A 24,045-nucleotide genomic window follows, 5' to 3' on the forward strand; every position below is an offset into this window, starting at 1 on the left:
TACTTTTGCCCCTCAACTCTTTGATAGTTTTCTTCAGTTTCTCCACTTTGTCCCTTGGAAGCCTTGCTTTCCCTTCTAGTGAATCAATCTCGATTCCCAGGAATGTCAACCTTGTGAGTGGGCCTACTGTCTTTCCCTTAGCCAGGGGAACCCCCATCTCCTGCATCAATGACTTGAACTTGCCCATTAGTGAGCCACATTCGTCTGTACCTTTCATACCAATGAATAGGAAGTCGTCCAGGTAATGCATCACTACACCATCCCCAGTAGACTGTTTTAGCGCATATTCCAAAAAAGTGCTACATTTTTCAAAAGTATATACATGAAATTGTGCAACCCATCGGTAAGCATTTGTCATAATAGTATGAGCTCTTGACCTTAAAACCCAGCAAATGGTAGCTTCCCTCGTTGATGGGCAATAACGTGAAGGCTGACTCAATGTCTGCTTTCCTCATCAGTGCACCTCTCCCCGTGGCCTTCACCATCTCAAACGCATCGTCAAAGGAGGCATAATTCACCCTTCAGCTCTCCTCTGCTATGCCATCATTCACTGAAACCTTTGGGAAAGGACAGGTTTTGGATGAGGCGAAACTGCCTGCTTTTTTCTTGGGAACCAAACCCAAGGGCGATACCCAAAAGTTCTTCAACAGGGGGTAGTGAAAGGACCAGCTACCCTATCCAGCCTAATCTCTTTAGCAATTTTTTGTTCCACTACCTCAGTCAGATTTTAGGTTGTCGGCTTCCCTGCTGCCTATTGTGCCATTATGCCATTATAAGGGATTACAAAACCCCACCTGAAACCTTCCCAAAACAGCTTTGCATCTGCGTACGTGTTTAGGAATGGCAACATTTTTGCAAGGAATATGGGTGTGACCAGTGGGGTATCAATTTCGCTTAGCATTCTCTTTTGGTTTTGCGCTACAGCTCTTCCCCCCACCCCCATCGCATGATGCCGTGCTGTGACTCCCTGAACATTTGCTACATGCATGCTTGAATTTACAGATTTTGCCAAAGTGGCAATAGCCTTGCTCACATTTCCAGCATGTTGCTTGATCCCCTGTTGGTAACTGGGTCTACTATTCCAAGAGCAGCGCCCGCGAAAGGATCCCCCCCCCCTCCTCCTGTCCCCATTAGACCATCTCTCTTTCCTATAATAAGGCTTCTCCCCTTGTGCCTCGCCCCCCGCCCCCATGATTTCTTTTGCTGGTACAATCTTCTCAATGTAGCCTGTCACATCCACCTCATCCCATGACATTGCTGGCCAAATCTGCATCTTTAACCTGAGGCCTGTGTCATATTGTAACCATGCTTCACCACCATAGGTCAAGTAAGCGTTTTGGATGTATTGCTCATACACAAATAATGCCCCAGCATCCTGCGGGAACTTCTCTATCATAATGGATGTCAGCATTCTGAAAGCTGCTAAATTGTGAATGCTCTCTTCTTTCTTAACCCTCTCTGTCCTTCTCCGCTCTTCCTTTTCTGAAATCTGGCACATGTCAAGCCCCACTGGTTCTATATTGAACAAGCTAAAAATGTCAATGTACTCCTTCTGCTATATCCTGTCTCTGTATCCCAAAGGGATATGCCACACTAATGCATTCCGAATATCCCACACTGGTGCAAAACCTGGCATTACCCTCCCATTCTGTGTCCCATTCCCCAAAACTATTCCTTGCCCCTGACTGCTGGCCGGCGTTGTGCTTGCCTGCTGCAGCTGGCTGACCATGCCTAGAGAACTCTACCTAGGCATGGCGCTGGCCTGAACCTGAATGCGGGGCCAGACACCCCCTCCAGACCACTCACCACCCCTCTCTGAACATCCCCCTGTTGGTGTACTGCCTCAGCATCACGTCCCAGTTGGTTAAATGCATTAACATTCCCAAACAATTCACCATACATGCCATTGACCCATGCCTGCAAGCACTGCATAACTGTACCTTTGACTTGTGTGGAAAATTGATTATATTTGCCCATTAGTTCTTACAATGTAACCTGCAAAGCTAATATAATGTGAACTACTAAAATCATTCATGAAAGCCTTTCTAAACTGAAATGACTAGGCAGCACTTTGAAATAGATTTACTGCACACGATGCACAAAACCTGCTTGCTTTAGCTAAATGAGTAATTTCAAAGCATGAACTTTGTACAGCTTTTGTACATGTTCAGATTGTACATTAGGTCATCAAAGATGTGATGTGGTTCTACTGTCTTTGATCAAGATGTTTCCTTAAAGTAACTGAAAATTGCAAAGGCTATGTATAAATAAAGCGCCTGACACAAACTTCTCTTTTTCGCAAAGAAAAGCTGCATATGGTTTAAAAGTTGAACTCTCACACAGAAGCACGTATAAGCATGTGCTATTTTTGATCCAGCTGCTGTCATGAACTTATGATATGTCTGCTGATGTGCAAATGCACATTACCGTATATAATGTCTTGACACATAGAATAATTATGCAGAGTTAGCATGATGAGATTACCACGGGATGTCTAGAGCTGTGCGCACGTAATGTCTGAAATTTAGGTATACATACATGACTATTGTGTATTGTCATTTGTGAGACACTGCGATGGCTTTCAGCTATTGTGGTTTTCTTTCCCACCTAAGTGTTATAAATGTGGTTTTGCCGTATGTTAGGGAGAATTCTCTGTTAAGGCTAATTTCCCAAACCTAGTGAGTCCCCCAGCAGCTTTGCTGGATTTTTGGGTTTTTTTTTTTCTCCTGCTAAGAGTGAGACTCTTTTTTTTCCCACTCTTAGGCATGATTTGAGAATGTTCTTTGACTTTGTAATGTGTTTTATGGGCTATGGGGTCTTTTACTCCATAGGGCTTAGTGTGTTTTTGGTATATGTGTTACACAGCACCCTCAGTGCAGTAACACAGGGGTGTCATAGTGACCCCCAAACATAGACTCCATACCCTGGGACTGACTATTGTCTCCCAGGGCATGTAAAGTCACCATTGACTTTACTAGTCTTAAATTGTGAACAGAACCAGTACAAACCATCATATTGTGGAAGTACTGGTAGGGGTAATTCGATTGCCCCTGGGTCTGTTTTTCAAGGAGGCACTGTCCAGTCCCCCCTTGTCGAGTTTCTGGCTGGTGGCAGTGGTTACCACGCAAAATATTCCACCGGAATATTTCCTATGGTATTTTCCCATTCATTTTAAATGCACCACTTTTTTTTGGTGCAATGTTAAAGATACCGCCAGTTTATTTATTTAATATTTATTCCCCGGTTGTTTTTTTTTGCCAGGACTCGGTTTTAAAATGGCGTTTGTGTTCGCCTCTGTAACTCCAACCCAAGTCGAGCCCTTTGTTCCACTTTTGGCAGGCTTCTACACAGAAGCCTCCAAAAGTGGTGCCACTCTGTCTGGGTCTAAAGGATGTGTGGGGGGGGGAATAGGCACCCTGGAGTTGCTTCGGTAACTCAAGCCGCACTCTTGTGCGATTGGCCCAGTGGTGAGCCACCCAGCTCACCACTTAGCATGTTTGAGTGACAGCTAGGAGTGATGAATGGGGTTTTCTTTGCATAAAAGCAGTGCTTTGGGGATTGGAACTTCAGAAGTTGCCACAGGACCTAAAGAATCCAAAGAGGGAGAACCTGAGCCGACCTGCAATGACGACACCACCGTTGGAGCCCTGCTGAACTGACTCACCACTTCCCAACGACAGAGAAGATCTTCCAGGAGAGTCTTCTTCCTTTGAACTGGTGGGGTTAACCAGTTCGTCCTCTTTTCGCCTTCCTGGATTGTCTCATGGTCAAATTGCCCGTGCGAAGCACCCCGGCGGCCAGATAGCCACGCTTCACCACTACCGCGAATAAAAGTGTAGTACCTTTTAACCGGGAAACTCTGCGGCTGGTTTCTTCCCTGGCAGTGCAACGACCTCCAGCTTTCCTCCATGTCGAGATCTTCTCTTCCCCTGGACAAAGCACCGACTTGCACCTGCTGCCAGGAACAACTGCCCCCGCTGGAGCTTTCTCACCATTTCAGTTACTGTGTCCCGCCTGGTCTCCCTTGCAACAGACTGTTCAAGGTGTCCCGTAAATCCTTGACTCTCTATCCTGGGGTGACCTCGAACCTGTCAACTAACTTTTCTGAACTGATCTAACTCCTTTTTGAACTATCTGCAAAGACTTTTAAAGTGTACTTCAACTGTGTGATCTTGGGCACATTCCGCCTTGCTCTCTCCAAGAGTTGGCCTGGCCTATGAACTTTTTGCTCTACAGTAGACCCTGCCTTTCTTGACCTGCTGTGGTTCTTTAAAAGTGTTGGTATTGTGTGTTTTCCTATTTCTGCCTTTTCTCTCCCTTTTTAAATAATTATTGGAGTGCCATCTTGGTTAAGCGCTCAACTCTGTGTTGATAATAAGTGGTGTTCTTTTCCTAAGACTTGTCGAATAATTAGTCAGGGAGGTGTATATATTTCTAGTGACTGTGTTTGAACTTGCTTGACATATTAGTGCCAGTGTATTTTTACAAGTGTGTTTTTAAATAAATAATTTTATACTTTTATAACGAAGCTCTGGTCAGTGTTTGCTTGTGCTACTGTATTTTTGTACCTAATGTGTATACTCTATATACTGCCTAACTCTTCTTGAGAGAAGTCTGACTGCTCAGCCACAGCTTCCAGGTAAATCTGGGTGGTACAGACTGCTACCAATTGGGTTTACTGCTAACACCTCTAGTCTTAAACATTTTGCAGTGATCCCCAAGGGAACTGCACAGGTTTCTGCCTAACACCGTAAGGCAAACTTTGAAAATCTGTGTGTTGCAGTCTGAAATATCTGTTGAGTTTTATTATTTCCAGACGGGGCAAATCCAAACTGAAGCAATTGTGATATTGTTTACAAATTGGTGACTCTTGGTCTTGGGACTACTTCGTCACAGACAGTTCCAGATGTGCTTTGAACCATGATTGAAAAGTAGCGGCCGACAGCTGACAGGTTCATGGAGGCCACTGCTATAATAGGAACTTGGGTAAGAAGCACAGGGTTTTACAGCAGCCACGAAACCTCAGACCACATCTGCCATACTTCTCAACACGTTGACTCGCTGTGAACGAAGATTCCCCATTGAGACCAGCATGACGTTTCCGGACTGAGAGGCTGCAACACAGACTGACAGACAGAGCGTGTGTTGATGAGACATCTGAAAAATCTGGCGAGACTGTTTCTGATTATTGATTAATTGGTTGAAAATGCATTTATTATTAAAACACCATGAGAAAGGTACTGCTTTTAAGTATGTCCTAAGGGGTTATAATCTTGTGATCACAAGGTAACACAAGGCAATATAAGCCGAGACCGGTAATTGAGAGAAATTATGGGAAGGGCATGTACTAAGGTGAACTGTTGTGATTTGAAATGTTGTTTCTGAAAGCGCCTGGATACCTTAGAATAGCATGGGCCTACCCCTCCTGAAGGAACCCCGGGTTGGGAATTAATGATTAAGAAGGGACTGGGTCTAGTCCTGTTTCTGCGTGAAGGGCATAAGTATACCTCCAGAGCCAGTCACCCTACCCTTTGCATTCCTATTCATGGTACTTTCGATTTGGACAAAATAGCGTATCTTAGAGAAACGTCAGCCAAAGGAGATAAAGAGGTAAGGCCACTGCAATGGGAGATTTATAAAATATGGGAAGATTATGCAAGACAGAAATCCATAAGAGAAGCATGGCTAAAGAATAAAAAGCTGCAATCAGAAAAAGACAATGCTAGAGCCCATGGGCTCCAGAAACTGAAAGAAGGATGGGAACAGGATAATAGAGTGTGTGATACAAACAGTAGGAGCATATGTATCTAAATCATGTACTGAGGCTACAGCACCCATGATACACACTGATGAAATGGATCCCTTATTAGAATACCTTCTCTCCACTAATAGAACTCCTTCGCCTCCTTACCCTCACCCAGAAAGGCGTGATGCGTCAAAGGAGCCCCCTCCTCCACCAGGTACTCATATATACCAGACTAGGAGCATAAATGCATCCTGAAGGGATGAAGCAAAGCGCTCTGCAAATGCTTGGATATCTAAAGAGGAAGAAGGGATTAAGATAGCCAGGAATAGTGTGCCCCAAGTAGTACAGCCTGTGGCAAATTAAATGGTAGAATAATTGTGTAGCAAAGTGTGGATAGCCTATAAAGAGGTTAATAGTAAACAAGAAGGGAGAGGGGAAGAATATGATCTTCGAGACCACTACAAGGAAAGAAGCCAAGAAGAGACTATTTCTACAGGCGACTGCTCAGATATCATAGTGACACTGAGGTGGCTTGATAAAAGTCTTTTACCCAGTCCAGCAACACACCAGAACCCTATGAGAAAAGTGCCAGGCTTTGATAGTAGCAACCTCGCACATCATGTACATGTACCTTGGAATTATATGGAACTATTATCCTTTACCAAGGAATTTCCAGATATTAGGCAGAATCCAGAGCAATGGTGTAGCCAAACTAACCGTGTGATAAAGACTGGACCTCCAACACCAAGTTATATTGACCAGCTATTTTCATGTATATTACCTCCAGACATTTGGAGACGGTGCAGGAAACAGGATAGTGAAGAACAGGACTGCCGTAGAAGATGAGGCAGTGACCAAATTTAGGAATGAGCAGGGTTGTTTAGATAAAACTATTCTAGCCTTGCCCAAGCAGATAATGAGGAGAATAGAACAGATAGTACCCAGAAAGCAGATGAACTTGGATAAGCTAACTACCAGTAAGCAGGATGAAGGAGAATGAGTTGAGAAATATTTCGCAAGGAAGGAGCTGGCTTTTAGCTCTTTTAGCGGAATGGACCCAACTACTACAGAAGGGCAAAAAGCTTTATGTTCACACTTCGTCGAAAGATTGCTTCCTTACCTTAAACATGACATTCAAACATATGTGTCCACATGGCCAATACAAAATGCTGCTCAGATATTAACTATGGCCAGGTATTATGCGGATAGACAAAGTAAGGAAAAGACTGAGAAGGAAAGAAATCTGAATAGTTTAAAAACTAGAGCTTGGATGCAACAAGCATTTCTAGAGAGAGGGCGAGGAACAAGTATGCAGGGGGGAAGAGGTATGTATAGAGGAAGAGGAGTAAGTGCACCACCTTTCAATGGAAGGAGTGGTTCAGATGAAGGTTGCCATTATTGCAAAGATCAGGACCATTGGATCTGTGACTGCCCATTGAGGCCTAGAGGGAAGTTTTTACCAGAGGACAGATGAGACAAAATAATGGTGAAAAAGTTAAAACTATCCTAGAGAATCAGAATTATTTTGATCCCAGACAAGGCCAACAATATTCAGCAAGAGATTACTAGGAGGATGATACATAGTCAGATGATTTTGTAGAATAGGGATGCCCAAGAGAGGATAAAGGGAGAGTGCAGATTCCAGTAGACCCTGAAGGACCATACGCCGAGTTATCACTTAAAGATCCAAAACCAGGAAAAATTAAGTTCTTACTTGATACCGGGGATACCCACACATCCATCTCTCATAAATTGGTACCTACTATACCCCTCTCTGGGAGGTAAACACATCAGTAGGTTTTTCTAATATGTCTGTTCATAGCCCTATTTCAGAGCATATCCAATTCCCTATAGGACCTATTTCATGTCTTGCTCCTGTTGCGCTTACTGACAAATGTGCTTTGAATTTTTTGGGAATGGATCTGCTTAAGAAATTGCATGCTACTATTTATTGTACGCCTGATGGTGCCTACCTCACTTACATGTCTGATTACTTACAAAAAGGCTGTGCATACGCTGCTACTACCACGGGTGTACTTCCAAATTAATTACTGTTGATGAAAGTGTGGGACAAAGGTAACAATTATGTAGGGTGTCTCCAGGGAGAACCTGTTTGCATTACATTAAGAGATAACGTTGCCTACCAAAGAATACCCCAGTACAAAATGACACAACAAGCACTAGAAGGAATCTGCCCCGCGATACAGGATTTCTTAACTAAGGGCATTATCAAACAGATAGCAGGCGGCCCCTGTAACAGTCCTATACTTCCTATCCGGAAGAAGGTTAGTGAGAATGCACCACCTGAATGGAGACCAATAATTCATTTGCATGCTATTAACAAGATAGTGATGCCCCAATTTCCAGTTGAGCCAGATATGGTTTCTCTTTTTACCATGCTCGCACCTATTGCTCAGTACTTTACTGTGATTGACCTTAAGAATGCTTTCTTTGGTGTTCCAATCCATGGGGATGGTCAGTATTTGTTTGCTTTTAATACTGAAGGAAGATCTTATACATTGTGTAGAGCTCCACAAGGTTACACAGAGAGCCCAAGTATTTACAGTCAAGCTTTAAAAGCACAGCTAGATTGCTTTTTACTTCCTAGTGGTACAGCCCTTTTACAATATGTAGATGGTTTACTTATAGATGCTGAAACCAAAGAGCAATGCATAAACTGTACAATCCAACTATTGAAATTATTAGCACCCTTGGGACCCAAGGCTTCACAGAATAAGCTACAGTTTTGCCAATTGCAAGTTACCTATTTAGGCTATCTCCTGTCAAGGGGATAAAGGAGATTACATCCACAGAGAATGCAAGCAGTACTTAACACAGTAGCTCCGAACACTCATCAAGAAGTGAGAGGTTTTTTGGGTATGATGTCTTTTTGCCGACAAAGGATCCCCAATTTATCTCTCTTAGCAAAACCCGTACTCAATCTCACTAATAAAGAGACACCAACCCCAATGTCATGGTTAAAAGAACACCAAGCAAGCTTTGATATGCTGAAACAAGCTTTGTGTAATTCACCTGCTTTAGGGACCCTCAATTTACGCTAAGTGTTTTTCCTTGTTTGTGCATGAAAATTCGGGATGTACTTTATCTGTATTAACACAACTCTGAGGAGATAAGAGCAGGTCTTGTGCCTATTTTTCCTCCACCTTATATACAGTGTCTAAAGGGTTACCAAGATTTCTAAGGGCAATTGCAGCAATTGCCCTTTCTGTCAAACAATCTGAAAATATGGTTCAAGGATATCCACTGTTTGTGATGGTACCTCATGCTATTGATATTCTGATGAATAAGACACAGCATATGACAAATGCCAGATTGACTAGATATTCATTTTACTTGCACCACACAACGATAGAAAGATGCAATTCACTGAACCCTGCCATAGTGCTACTCCTCCCTTCTGATGACCTCACTGTATTGCATGACTGTATCCTAACAGCAGATGAGGAAACAAAGGGATGGATAGACTTGACTGATGTACCTTTAATTGATCCTGATGGAACTTTGTATGTGGATGGATCGTGTTTTAAACTGCCATGTGGTAGCTCCACAGCTGCCTATGCTATAACCACATTGAAAACTGTGGTTGAAAGTTGCAAAATAACAGCACTCTGCCCAGGCCGCCGAGATCCTTGAATTAACTCGAGAATGTGAGATCAGCCTTGATTTGAGAGTGCATATTTATACTGATAGCCAGTACGCATTTGGTGTGGCGCATAATTTTGGATGACTATGGGCTGAGAGAGGTTTCCATACTTCTCACAGTACTAAAATCCAGCAAGGAATTCTAATCACCAGATTATTGAATTTGCTTGTAGTGCCTAGACAGCTAGCTATCATAAAATGTAGCGCCCACAAGAAAGTGACAAATGAAGTGGGAATAGGTCATGCGTTTGCTGATAGAACGGCTAAATTGAATACCCAAGAACCTGGCACTTTAACCTATGTATCAGTGAGTCCACCAGTGACTACTGAATTTGATAATTTTCACGAATGTGTCAGACAGATACAAACAGATGCACCCAAAGAGGAAATTGAGAAATGGAATAGCAATGCTATCCTTGATGATGGTTGTTATGTTTACAAATCCGATAAGACATTATGGATGTTACCTAACATGTTTGTGCCTATGATGGTCACAAAGGCACATGGACACAACCATATAGGTGCAGATGCAATTGTAGCCTTATTGGGAGAAGTATGGTACAATACAAACAATCAAAAGGGAGCTATAGCTACATGTCAAAAATGTATTATTTGCTTAACACACAATATAGGAAAGGGTACACATAACCCTAGAGGTCATTTCAGACACCCAGCACTACCTTTTGAATGCCTTCAAATGGATTACATAGAAATGCCACAATGTCAGAGATTCAAATAGGTTTTAGTTGTAGTATGTATGTTTAGCAAATGGACATAAGCATTCCCTATTCTATGGAGGTTAATACTGCTTTGAGTACTGCCAAGACTTTGGTGAAAGAGTATTTTCCATGATACGGACTGCCCCAAACAATCTGGGGTGAAAATGGTGTTCACTTTGAAAATAAGACAATGGAACTAGTATGTCGTGCGTTAGGAATACACCAGAGATTCCATACAGTATACCATGCACAAGAAGCAGGGCTTGTAGAACATTTCAATATCACCCTCAAGAGCAAATTAGCAAAGATCTCTGCTAGTAGCCCTCTCAAGTGGGTAGATGCTTTACCCCTAGCCCCAATGTCCGTACGTACTGTCCCGCACTCAGGAGTAGGTTTATCACCTTATGAGATAGTAATGGGATGACCTGCAAATATATGGGTAATCCCAAGTCCAAGAAAACTGTCTAATGTCCCTCATCCTTTGAGTGATTACTGTTTGGAGCTTACTAAGAGGTTGTCTATTATCCATAAACAGGTCAAAGACTCTTTGCCGAAACCTCTGGAAGGCCCGGCCTCTCTATGCAGCCTGGCCAAGGTGGAAAGGCCCTGTGAAAGTTCTACTGGCCACCCAGACTGCTGTACGGTGTGAAGGACATTGTAACTGGATACATGCAAGCCCCATGAAGTGGGCCCCTCCATTTCTGTCTGGGAATATGTCTACCGAGCTACCATGGAAAGAATCTGTGCTGAAAGGGACTGATAATTCCCAAAGACTATCTCCGTGCAATGTTTCCCCAGGTATCGTGCCTCCCAAAGACCTCACAGGAGTGACAGAGGGTCCATGGTATAACCTCAGCCCACAAAAGCTGAAGTGACTATGCTGATTGACATTTGCTTTTTTTCCCGATTGACATTGCTTCCTTCTCTACAATGGATTGTCCAGGGCGGTGAATACCAGCATCTTTAATTAACTGTCTTTGGGGTGAGGCATATGAACACTCTTGAAACTCCTATAACCCTTGTTTTACCTCATTCTATTAGGACATTTCCTGTGAAAAGCTCTCACTGCCACCAAGAATTTAAATAAAACCTGACCTTTGCTCCAGAGCCAAGTGCAGGACACCAAGGGGAAGGGCAGACATGGAACACCTGCTACTGTGCTGCGAGGTGCAGAGCGTCCAGAGGGCCTACAAATCTCCTGGATGACAGGGTACTGCAAGCCATGCTGAAGGCCCGAGGAGAGCTGCTCCCCCTCAGCCTCCTACTTCGAGTGTGTGCAGAAAGAGGTGCAGCCCTAAATGCGCAAGATTGTGGCCACCTGGATGCTGGACGTATGTGAAGAGCAGATGTGCAAAAAAGAGGGGTTCCCTCTGGCAATTACTTTTCTGGACGGATTCTTGTTGGTGGAAAAAGCTTAAAGAAAACCAATTGCAACTCCTGGGGGCAACTTGCATGTTTTTGGCATCAAAAATGAAAGAAAGCATCCCATTAACTGTGAAAAAGCTCTGCATCTACACAGCTAAATTCTATCAGACCCTATGAATTAGTGCAAATTGAGCTGTTGACATTGAACAAACTAAAATGTGACTTGGCCTCTGTCACACCTCATTACTTCATCGAACATATTCTTTACAAAATACTTCTGACCGAGTACACCAAACAGATCATCCGCAAGCACACAAAGACTTTCCTGGCCCTCTGCGCTACAGGCATCATGTTTATTTCAAACATTCCATCCATGTTCGCTGCAGGCAGCTTTGCTGAGATGTGCAAGGCCTTCACCTGGGCGACACCCACAGTTTCCTCTCCCAACAGTGTCTCACACCCTTCCTTTCGCAAATCATCAAGTGTGACCCAGATTTTTTACAGGTTTGTCAGGAGCAAATTCAATTGCTGCTAGAATCCAGTTTACGCCATGCACAACACCACAATGGGCCACATTACAAGTTTTCCAGTCCGGAAACAACGGTACCGGTAAGCTTGCCAGTACTGTTGTTTCCGGACCGACAAACTACGAGTTCTGCAAGCGGGTACCTTTTTTCGCCCGGCAGGTATGACCTGGCAGACAGAACGACACCCACTCGAAGACCTTGTCAGATGCACCGGCACCATTCACGAATAGTGCCGGAGCATCCGACCTCCCCGTTAAGTCCAATAAGACTCAAATGGGAATGGGGAGCAATATTTTCCGGTGCCCGGGAATGGGCAATTACTGGGTCCACAGGGCTGTAATGCCCCGGCAATTGCCCATTCCGGGGCGCCAGATAATTCATGACTCCGGTGGCAGCCGTGCCGCTATTTACCGGCACCGTTACCGCCAGAGTCATAATGACCCCCAATGTCTCTGAGTACAAACGTACTGACAACGAGAATAGCCTACCTTGCACTCCAACTGATGTACGAGACGTGAACATTTGAACATTTAAAAGGGACTTGTGCACTGCTAGTGGTGACACGGACTATGGGCCTCATTAACAGTCTGGCGGTAACCGAGGCGGTAGAACCACCTGGTTACCGCCAGACTCGTATTACCATTCCGCCTCTGACTCCCGGAATTACCGGGGCATTACAACCCTGTGTCCCGGGAATTCTGGAGGTGGAATGGTGTTAATCCCCATTCCCATTGAGTCCTATAGTCCTATAGGACTCAATGGGGATGGGGATCATGGAAACACCGGCACCATCTCGTGATGGTGCCGGTGTTTCCTCGTCCGCCTGCAGGTGGGCAGTGTTAAACCTGCCAGGTCAGACCTGGTGGGTTTGACGCCTCCAGGAGTTGTGGCGGGGTTACCGCCACCGTTGTTTCCATTCCGGGCGATTTGTAATGAGGCCCTATGTGTCACAAGCGATTGTCCAGGAAGAAGAAATATGTGAAACTGTTCCGTAACTATGGTCTAAAACCTTTATTGTAGAATTAATGTTCATAAGGGCAGTTTGTGGAAAATTGATTATATTTGCCCATTAGTTCTTACAATGTAACCTGCCAAAGCTATTATAATGTGAACTACTAAAAGTCATTCATGAAAGCCTTTCTAAACTGAAATGACTAGGCAGCACTTTGAAATAGATTTACTGCACACGATGCACAAAACCTGCTTGCTTTAGCTAAATGAGTAAGTTCAAAGCATGAGCTTTGCACAGCTTTTGTACGTGTTCAGATCGTATATTGGGTCATCACAGATGTGATGTGGTTCTACTGACTTTGATCAAGAAGTAACTGCAAATTGCAAAGGCTATGTATAAATAAAGCGCCTGACACAGTCTTCCCTTTTTCCCAAAGAAAAGCTGCATATGGTTTAAAAGTTGAACTTTTGCACAGAAGCACATATTAGCATATGCTATTTTTGATCCAGCTACTGTCATGAATTTATATGTCTGCTGACGTACAAACGCAGATTACTGTAGATAATGTCTTGACACACAGAATAATTATACAGCATTAGCATGATGAGATGACCACGGGATGTCTAGAGCTTTGCACAAGTAATGTCTGAAATATAGTATATATACATGACCATTTTGTATTGTCATGTACGAGAGACTGCGATGGCTTTCTGCTATCGTGGTTTTCTTTCCCACTTAAGTGTAATAAAAGTGTTTTTTCCTTAAGGCAAACTTTTAACATCTCTGTGTTGGAGGCTGAAATATCTGTTGTGTTTTATTTCCAGACGGGGCGAACCCAAACTGAAGCAATTGTAATATTGTTCACCATTGCTCCAAGAATGCAGGTCCCTCTGGTGCCACTGCCGCCGTGCTGGCCGCATCGGTGCAGGGTCCACTGCCGCTACTCCTTGGAACCTCTACAGGCAAAGCTGCCAGATTGGCAACAGGCCCCTGCTTTTTCCCCTCTGCCTTAGTCTCCCCCCAACTGCTTTCAGTGTCTTGGCTGCTTCAGTCTGCTACCTGTTCGTCGTCGCCTTTGCAGTCAATGTCCTTCTCCTTTTGGCCACAGGTTCCTCTTCTTCAATGGCCCTTGGATCCTCTTCCTCAATGGCCAATAGCTCCTGCATGGCCTCTTTCTCTGTTTAGGTGGGAAACAACAAGGGTCCTGTGCCGGGCAGCTGCTATCAATGCCATCTGTATGAATTGCTGCATATCTTTCTCCGAGCTGCTTGCTCCCGGTGTGCCCCCACCTTGTGTGGACATCTTGTACTCTCACGCCAGCCTTTGTGTCACAGGCATTGCTTTGTAGACCCAGCTGCGGCACTTATGGCCCACGCACTGCGTAGGTTTGATGACAATTCTTCTTTCCTCTACTTCTAGTGTACTTCACATGCACTGCTCCGTAGTCCCAGCAGCGACCCTTAAGCCACACGCACTGTGTAGGTTCGATGACAATACTTTCCTTTATTTCTAATGTACTTCTACCCAGCCGCTGCCTGGAATTAGTTGCAACAAGAAAACACTGAAAGTAAAGGTCACCCGTTTACCGGCTTCCAACTTACTATGACTTTGTAAATATGGTCGATTTGTTCACCACCACTGCCCTACGACATGTACAGCTACGATCAAGTCCTTCACCGCCACGGCCCAAAGGACCCTTTAATGGGAGGGAAAGTGAGAATTGCACCGCCTAAGCTGCACACCTTGTCGCGTTTGCGGCGGTGCCGTGCTGAGAGGGACGAGCGGTCAGCGCTCTCGCTCACCCCCTCCTTTCCCTCACTCTCCTTCCCTTCCCGTTCCTCATATTCCCGCTATTGGCTACCAGCAGCAGCCTGAGATGGCACACGCACTGCCTCCAGCAGAGCTCTCGCTTTCTTGCAGCAGCCTTTCGGTACCCTTCACCGCACGCCGGTCTGCGTTCATTTGGAAACACCAGCCATCCTCTCCTATCCCTCGGCACAGTTCCAGCTCCTGATGAGGCAGCGCTGGTCCTCACGGCAGCCTCCTAGCACACACACTGCGAACAAGCAGAAAGAGCTTATGGCTCCCAACGGAGCAAAACTGCTCCTGAGTTTGCTCAAAGCAAAATGGCTCACGGCTCCTGGCGAAGAGAAACTGCTCGATACTTCTTTCTACCAGCATCGGCTGGCTGCAAAGATGATGTTGCCAGTCTTCTGTGCTGTATTTATCCCCCTGGTACGCCAACCTCTTTTGTTGCCTTTTTCTGGCTTTACGGCCCATTTAGCGGGCTTCCCGCCCCTTTGTGCCTTTCTTGGGCTCCACACCCAGCTTCCTGGGTTTTTGCCCAAACTCCTCCCCCGTAACCAGGGGGCAGGAAGGAGGATTCTGCCCTGTTATCTGGGCACCTCCTCGAGGGTTTCACCCCGTCCTCACCTCCATAACCTGGGCATTTGTCCATAATTATACCGACATTATTGCATATTCCATTCGCTACCCCTCATTTGGAAAAAGGTGCAGAATGAGACATTTTTCTTTTGTTGGCATAAAAGGCCGCAGATTTATTTTCACAACATTGCTAAACACTGCATGCTTCTCATCACTGCAAATTAAACTTTGTGAAATAGTTCTCCGGGTGCGGTGACCAGCCAACTGTTCCGTGTCCAAACCTTGCTTCCCCCTTTTCAAACCAAGTCCACTCTAGGCCAAAGCTCCCCCAACCATTCTGGTCTGCGCCCCTCCTGCCCTTGAAGGTGATCCTGGGCTGCAGGAGTGCCGTTTTGCTCGGGGAAGCCGAGCCCTCATCGATACCTACAGCGCCCTTGCCGGTAGGCCTCAAAGGGGCGCTGATCGTGAGAAGAGCGAAAAACCTTCCCGCTTTCCCACGGCTTGTTAGTAGTCTATATAGTGTCACTGGTTGCTAAAACACTGCTATGCCACAGGAGGGTCCACGCCCACTCTGGCTCCCCCGTCCTTGCTCATAACTCCAGCAGCTTTGTGCACAAGTTCCTGAAGAACAGATCCATGCCTGCCAGTGACAAATGCACTCCGTCCCTCTCGTAGTACAGAGGTGACTTCAGGTTTATCAAACCGTGCCTGACCTGAGTGAAACTTCTGTCCCTGCAGAATTTGGCCATTGCTCCATTTAACTTTCTCCTCGATTTGACGGCAGCCGATTGACTTTTGGCTCCCCTCCATTCTTGCATTGGTATAATCTCGGACCAGATCTCTGTATTCTCTAACTGGGCGACCAATTCCTGTAGGGTGCTCATTATTTCCTCATTAATGCCCCTCTGCCCAAGCTTGTCGGGTCATTTCCACCTAGATAAATGATCAACACTTTGAGCCTGTGATGCCTAGCCAATTATGTATCCAGGTGCCCTTGTAGCTGTACTCATCTCATCCCAGGCACCCCATGCCACCAGATCCGATACTCGCCAGCGGACATCCTCTCTCTTTCCGTCATCCATTTAGCCTTGGCCCTTGACATGAATGAATGACCCACCACCCAAACGGACCGCCTCCTCCTTTGAGCTGCTGTTATTTGACCAGAGATGAGAATGTGGATTATTAACATTACATCTTGTCCAGTCTTATATACCTCTATAAACAGCCGACTTCCAACCCCCTATTGTCATAATTGCTTCAGCTCTCATGCCCAGCTCTGCAGCTGATGTGGCCGCCCTGATTCTAAATGAATGGGTTCCAAAAATCCCTTCTGTTACACGCATTTCTCTCAATGCCATGCCCATCACACTCTTGAACTGGTACCTGCTCAGGGACGTCCCATCCCTGCGCAAATATAAGGATGACCCTGCCTCAGCGAGCTGCCTCACTTGTAAGTAAGGAGACAAAACATCCCCAAGGAATATTCCAGGTAGGCTCCCTTTCTCGGGATATGTAGAGTACTCCATGGTTTGATACCATCATGAACATCAAAGCTGATGGAATACACTGAATGGTCAAGGTGGTAATCAACATCTACCAGTATACGCGTAAAATACTCAATTATATGTTAGATTCTTATCTTGAGACATCTCCCAATATCTGGGGACTGTCTTGGTCCCATCAAGGACTGGAAATCTGTGCATTGAAAATGATTGACCCCTCTGCCTGGTGTTAACAGTACTAAAGACACCTGAACTTTCGAGTATGATTTTCTCATTTCAATTCCCCCTATAGCCCACTTTAAAATGGGTGTATATTAGTTTGATTTCTTGAATCATTATGTAGAACCATATCCGTGGACAGCTCGTGAGCAAGTCCAAAAATGTGCAGATGTGGAGGGCAACAGCCAACTAACAGTCACGTTTGTGGGGCAGTCACAGAGCTCCTTATAAGAAGACATGCACCTTCTCCATAGCTGGACTTGTTAAAACGTAGTTTGCATTATTTTAATTTTGTTTACAGTGCCCAGTTAGCATTTGGGTGAGGACACATTCAATCAAGTGGTTAGATGAATCCAATAAAGCCTCAATGTTTTAATAAAGTTCCACAATTATTCGAAGTTCAACAGTGGAAGGTTCAAACCCTACATTCTCTAAAGTTCAATCAGGCCAAACGATTAGTCATTGTTCTCAATCAGTAGCATGAGCATGCATATCTAGAACCCAGCCTAATGCCTCTCCTATGCGCCTTCTGTCCTTAGTGTTCCTGGGTCTTAGCAGCTCCACATATTCCAAGGTAAAAAGCAGGTCACTAAGGTCTATAAAGGCTTCTGAGGTCTCCATCCGTAAATCCAATAAAACGTAGGTTTCTGCCACGTTTTCCTTAGCACAGGATTTCTTTTGATGCACAAAAGAATCCATACATGCAAGCATGTCCATAAAGAATCCCAGATAAAACAAATAGTAATGACTGATGCTTAAGGTGACACTTCTTGAACATAGATTTTTCTTTAGGTAACAATACATTTTTTTTTTAGCACGACTGCCGTTATAGATGACCATATGCAAATCGGTCTCGACACTGCTCCTTACAGGAAAAGTTCAGCACAAATGGCTAGGCCAAATCGCCTCTGCATGGGAACAGGAGCAATCTTTTCGTTTTTGGTATCAGCCAGGTGAAACTTAAGTATAAGTACACCACGAGCATAGCTTTCCGATTTTGAGACATTCTTCGAAATGATGAGTTGTTGAGGAAATTCTTGAGTTGCTATTTCTTAATTGAATTCCTGTTGGTTGCTCTTCATATTTTTGTAACTCAACTGTGCCATTGACCAAGGGGACCTACTGCATGCAGTGGTTAAGAATTATTAGCTCATGCACCCCTCATCCATTACTTTTTAATGTCCTTATGTCGAGAAAAAGAACATTAACAAACCACAGCAAGATGGCTTATGTTGATGACAATTACACCAATAAAAACTTGATTTCCTTAAGTAGTATGCCATTTCACTACACACAGAATAATACATTAAAATGCTAAAACACACCTGCAAACTATTATGCTATTATCTTATGGGCATTAATGAGATTAAAACACACCTAAAAAAACAACAAAAAAACCATACGTTTAAAAACATTAAACAGAATGCGCAAGTTTATAAAACAGACTTCCAGAAAACAATGCTAGTAAATTAGATCCGGCTACGACTGTCTCAGATTTATAGTGTTGTAAAACAAGAAAGACACTTACTCCGCTCATTTTTATCGGTTTGAGAATGGAGGACTGTGTTAACCCAACAGGAATCACACAGATGACCAGAAGATTGCCACCCAGTTCTGACATAGTAACCTTAAGCCTTATATACTCAGGAGAGGGATCCATTCCAGGAAGCATCTTTCGCAAAGATGAATCTTAAAAAGCCACCTTAATACTATACGTGTGACGACAACAAAGACAATAATGATCATTTGTCCTCCAATGCGGGAAGGACTTGATCAAGGCTATGAGATTTGAAAGAAACTGAGTTGATTTCACGTTGGAGCAGATCCTGTTTGGTCTGCCTAGAGGAATGTATGGAAAATTGTCCCACGCAAATGTTTGATGCATATGAGAAGTTGGAAGGACATGGGCATGCTGAAGATGGAATTCCTAGTGTGTGTGTGTGGTATATGTGTACTTCTTACAATGAAGGCTGAAACTCGAGTGGGACAGTTCCATTTACATGGAGTCAACACAATACAAAAAAGTTAGAAATGTGTCATTTTGTTTGAGTGATCACTTTTATTCCCTCAGATTCTGGTGGACTCGGGTTGTCTTGACAAGTTAAGCCAGCTTGGATCTCTTGGGATTCTCAGAACACTTGGAGAATGAAGCAGACGTCCTCTTTTTGTTGTCAGATTAAAAGGACACTCGGAGGACCTGGAGAAGTGCATCTTGGGATCTTGAATAATGAAGTTGATTTCAATCCCTCTGAATCTAAGAAACTACAAAAAGGCAAGTTAAAGGAAGGAGGACATTATTATTGTTTAAAAAGGTGTTCACATGTGTTGTATAGGCACTTTACAAATATCCAATACATAACATAATAAAACTATGAAAAACTTAAGGCTGAAATCTAGAAAATGGAACAATGAAGGCTTTACACATCCTTTACATTTTTTGATAAGCTCACGCTCAACATCACCTGTAAAGTAATTGACATCAATGCTCCCCATCAGAAACGTGAAATCAAGGCGGGATGCAGTGGATGAGACCGAGTAGTATGCTACAGCAGGTAAATATTAAAAGGCGAGGGTGCAGAGGAAACATGGGTAATGGTGCCAGTAGAGAAATGTGGAGGTTGGGTTAGGAGGTGAAAGGAGAAGAGGAGATGGTAGAGTGGTAAGTAGAAGTAGAAGCAGTAGTGGTAAGTAGAAGCAGATAAGGCATTTTATGTTATGAGGGATTTTACAGCCCACCTGGGTCATTTGAATCCGAGATGACCGAGAGAGAAAAACAACAAAAGTTATTTGTTAAAAAATAACATTGTTTTTACTCCGAGTCATTTAAGTCAACCGGCTCCATCCCAAACCTTTACTTATCCTTTGGTGGCACACTTTACTGTGTGCCGCCGACTCGCTGTGTCCCTGCAACACCTGTTCCCCCTCACTTCCGTGATCAGGATTCAGCGCTGCAGTGTCCTCTTTTTGTGTGTGTGTTCTTTATTTAATGGGAAGCAGGGGACACCCTCACAACGGCAGTGAACAAGGGTGCAGGGACAACCCACAACCCCGCTCTCATTGTTCACTGTAATGGCACCGAATGGGTGACATGATTGACATTTTTGGCTGTATGAAAGTTACATCCGATCAAATCTCCCATTCAGTTTGATCAATTCTATCAAATATACGGATTCCCTCTTGTCATTTGCATGACATTGTGGTACAGATGGCTATGTTCTTCTCATGTTATCACTGAATTCTTGCGCTGAAGAGGCCAGACGTGATTATGTTGGAGGTGGGCAAAGGTCCTGACAGTGGGTTGGAAATGTAACAGCACTGCCCATCAACTCCAGGTCTGAGAGCGAGAAGGGTGCCCTAACTTTCACCATTCAGTCCAGGTAGGGTGAGGTGATGTGTATGCCTCTGTGCGAGTTCCTGTCTGGTGGTGTCAGATATGTTGCTAGTGTGCCGGTGAGGTCCCCCAACCTCCTAGGAGTGTGCTGGGGTGTGTGTGTGTCAGTGGGATGGAGAGAGTTTCTGAACAGGAGGAGGATGGGAAATCTGTGTGGTTTCAAAATGCACAGTTGTGGTGTGGTTGGCTATGCCAGTTTCTAGTGCTTGGTACACTAACGTCACTGCATGCACGGTAGAGTGAAACTCCAATCTCTGTGCCTCACAAAGGATCAATTTGATGAAATGAGCGCGGTTTGTAAAATGGTACACCAGAAGGATGATGGAACTTAAGGAATGTTGGGTTTTTAAAGTTGCAGGGTAGTTTTATGGAGACAACAAACATGTCGGGCTTGACCCTATTCACTGGCTGCAGCAGAGGTAAGGGGCCAGGAGGGAAAACATAATACTGGGGCAATTACCCTCTTCCATTCCAATTTTGAGCTTAAGTTTCTCTAGCCTACATCGTGTCCTCTGCCAGCCTCCTATACCTATAATTGAAGTGTTGGAAGCAAATTAGACAAGTTTACTGCAGGTACCTGGAGTATTATAAACACTGTTAAGATACTGTTATCCCAGCTGTCACAGAAATTGCCTTGTGTCTAGACTCTCTGGGCATCCGATATTTCCTCTACCCATTTAAGGATGTTGTGCAAGTCAGTGTCACATGTTCTTCATCATATGCAATGGGCGATATAAGCAAAGTCAAGGTCTGGGTCTGAAATCTGGATAAATGGACAGGAAAGAAGCAAAGCATCGTAGAAACACACACGTAAGGGGAAATGTTAAAAGTGTACTTAAATATTGATAGAGCATTTTCTAGGCCATATAGTGATCATGTGGGGTTTTCCACTACTTGCTGCGCACAGGGAGGGACTCTTATTCTGGATCAGAGCTGAAAGCAGAAGGAAATCTAGATTTCACTTCCTCAACAGAAATTCTAAAGACAATCTTCCACCTGCACCATTCACTGCCACCACATAGACAAAACAATTCAAGGCAATATGCATTACTCACTAACCCTAAACCAATCAGACATCGATTTTCTTGGCATCCAAATTCAGAACTGTGACATCTGCCCCATCTCCTTGAGGCTTTTGGTCTTATATGCGTGCCTCCTCAAGATCCATACATTAGCCAAATGTTCTACTTATAAGCCACAAAGATCCAGAACAGGGTAGACAACCTACCACCTTTCATATGTTTTAGCCTACAACTCTAATCAGCCAAAGCCAGTACAGTAATTCGGGGGGGGAAGAGGGGTCATGGGAGGAGAGAAGCCAAAACATCTGGAGGGTGACAGATGAGTTCTGCTCTAGAACCTAGCAACTGCCAAAACACCTGAAAAGGTTCTCAAACTCTGATGGTTCTCCTCGGTTAGAGTGCCCTCAGGACACCCCAGTGGTGGATGTCTGCCTTACAAAGTCAGATAATATTACAGCTAATGACCATTCAGTTTTCTGATATTAACCTTACTGGCATTTCCGGCCATTGTGCACAAGTACTGGCATTTCCGGCCATTGTGCACAATGTGTTTATAAACTATTCTCAGGAGACAGCATATAGCATTATAGATGCATAGCTATTAACTACAGTGGTGTATCCAGCATAGGATTTCAAAGTGACATCAAATTAGTAACAAGAGCGAAGCTCGAGTTGTCTATATCATTTGGACATTGGCTATGGGTGCATGTTAAACACATCTGTAGTTCAACGGTACTCATCTGTAATTGTATGTTGTGTATGTTGCCCTGTATCACCTTTCAACCCCCTGTGCTGTTCCCATGGCGATCAGTGGGTGGAGAGAAGAGATATGAGGGTACTATAAACATAAAATCCTAGTTACTCTGCCAGGGAAGAAGGGGATTCTGGGGTCCTGTCACCAACCCACCTCCTTTGGCTCACCCTCCATGGAAACCAAAAATTATTATAATATTAATATTTGTACCATACACCACTGCAATTTTCATGGTCTCCAAGTACTCTGGTGCATCTGGAAATTTGTGGATGTGATTGGTTAGTTGGGAGGAGAGGAAAAGGCAAGATTGCAGTGTGTTATATTGAGGTTAACAAATTGAAAGTACCCTGAGTGCTACTAGCTTGTAAGCTTTCTAGGTGAGAAATGTAGGAGGCACTGAAGGATTATAGTCCAAAGGGGTGGGATTGTGCTTATAGCGTGGTTGTGTTTTGGCCAGGGGCTGAGTTTGTCAGTTGTAGTTAAAGGTGTAGGTTTGTAATGTTCAAAGACAGAGAAGGCCTTTATTTCAAAAAAGAAAAGTGGAGAGTAACTGAGGTTTAGTCAAAAGGTGGGGAATGTACTTTTGTTTCAGTAGCGCTTTCAAATTATTGAAAGAGTGAGAGGTGTTTGCCTTTAGTGGTTGATGCATCAAGATGTTGTATGTTGAGGTTTAGATATACTGGGAGACAGGGATGGCATTCTCTTAGGCTTTTGGCAGTGCCTTGATGTGATGTCTTCTAGACGATCTAGCTTTCTGAGTGCCATCTGTTGTGTTGGGGAGCCAGTATGGCGTTCCCATAGGTTGTTTCTGGCGTGAAAGTCAAACTATTGACAAGTGTTGTTTCCGCTTCTTAATGGGTGTACGTTAAACTTACTGTAGGTTAAGCATCGAGTAGCCCATTTTGTTTTAGACTTTCCAAGCCTTATCCTTGGCATCGTACCCACCATCATGCAACTCTATTGTTTTAGGATAGCCACTCCTCATGAAGAAAAAAGTTGCTGTTATCCTACCGCCAGCATCCATATCACCCTTCCGCCGCATCAAAGACAGCAATATTTGTGGTTTGTGAGCTGTCAAAGTAGAGCTACCTTTGACAGCACAGGAGCTGTGGCTCAAACTGCCTGAATTGTGGCTCCAGCGGTGTCAGTGAAACAGCCGCTTGAAGAGGTTGGCAGAATGGACAATCTCTACTTTCCTCAGGTGTCAAGAGGAATGTGGGAGGGGCAGAGAAATACTGTATCCCCTGCCATGATGTCACAGGTGTTAATTATTGGATCCAAAATACTCTACTGCAACATCACAATTTCCGATTGCTTCTAATGGAAGCCATTGACAACATTCATTCTAAACATACTTCTGATTTTGGTGTAGTCGCTTAAACATGGGCTGACACTTTATCCATGGGCATCTACTACTAGTAAAGTGTAATTCAAGGCCATTTCCACTGCATGTTCCAATTGGGCCATTACTGCTATTGGCCCTTACTTTACGATTGGAAAAAACAGACCCCTCACTTTCCAAGTCCTGAAGTTCAGGCAAACCTCACCAGCTCTTTTTAAGAAAACGTTTCAATTGTTTCAGAGGGCTTTCACAAGAACAATGCATACTTCCAGTCTTCTAAACTATGAAGCGTGGAGTGGTGTGTTCAGATGCAGGTGCACCACCCACAATGTCAGCGCAAGAATTGTCTGAGAAAACAGGGCATCAGGACCTCAGCATTGATGGAATGGACACGTGTCATGAGGAGGGTAGCAAGGTTGATAACTTTAGGATGTGGCACGAGATAAGTCGTATATATT

At 44.2% G+C, this 24,045-nt stretch overlaps 1 protein-coding gene and 1 pseudogene across 1 annotated transcript in view; one reads left to right on the top strand and one right to left on the bottom strand.

The window, feature by feature from the left end:
* Positions 1-11,268: 11,268 nt before the first annotated feature.
* LOC138504725 (G1/S-specific cyclin-D1-like) lies at positions 11,269-12,546 on the top strand (annotated as a pseudogene).
* A 6,571-nt stretch (positions 12,547-19,117) lies between these two features.
* Positions 19,118-24,045, bottom strand: part of LOC138503500 (astacin-like metalloendopeptidase) — a 485,620-nt gene continuing 480,692 nt past the window's right edge. Inside the window, exon 13 of the mRNA XM_069623281.1 lies at positions 19,118-19,340. Coding sequence (XP_069479382.1) covers positions 19,333-19,340 — 8 coding nt within the window. The 3' untranslated portion in view covers positions 19,118-19,332. The remainder of the gene's footprint in view (positions 19,341-24,045) is intronic.

This window comes from Ambystoma mexicanum, chromosome 11 (assembly GCF_040938575.1).
Source record: "Ambystoma mexicanum isolate Mex_15411 chromosome 11, UKY_AmexF1_1, whole genome shotgun sequence".
Classification (NCBI taxonomy): Eukaryota; Metazoa; Chordata; class Amphibia; order Caudata; family Ambystomatidae; genus Ambystoma; species Ambystoma mexicanum.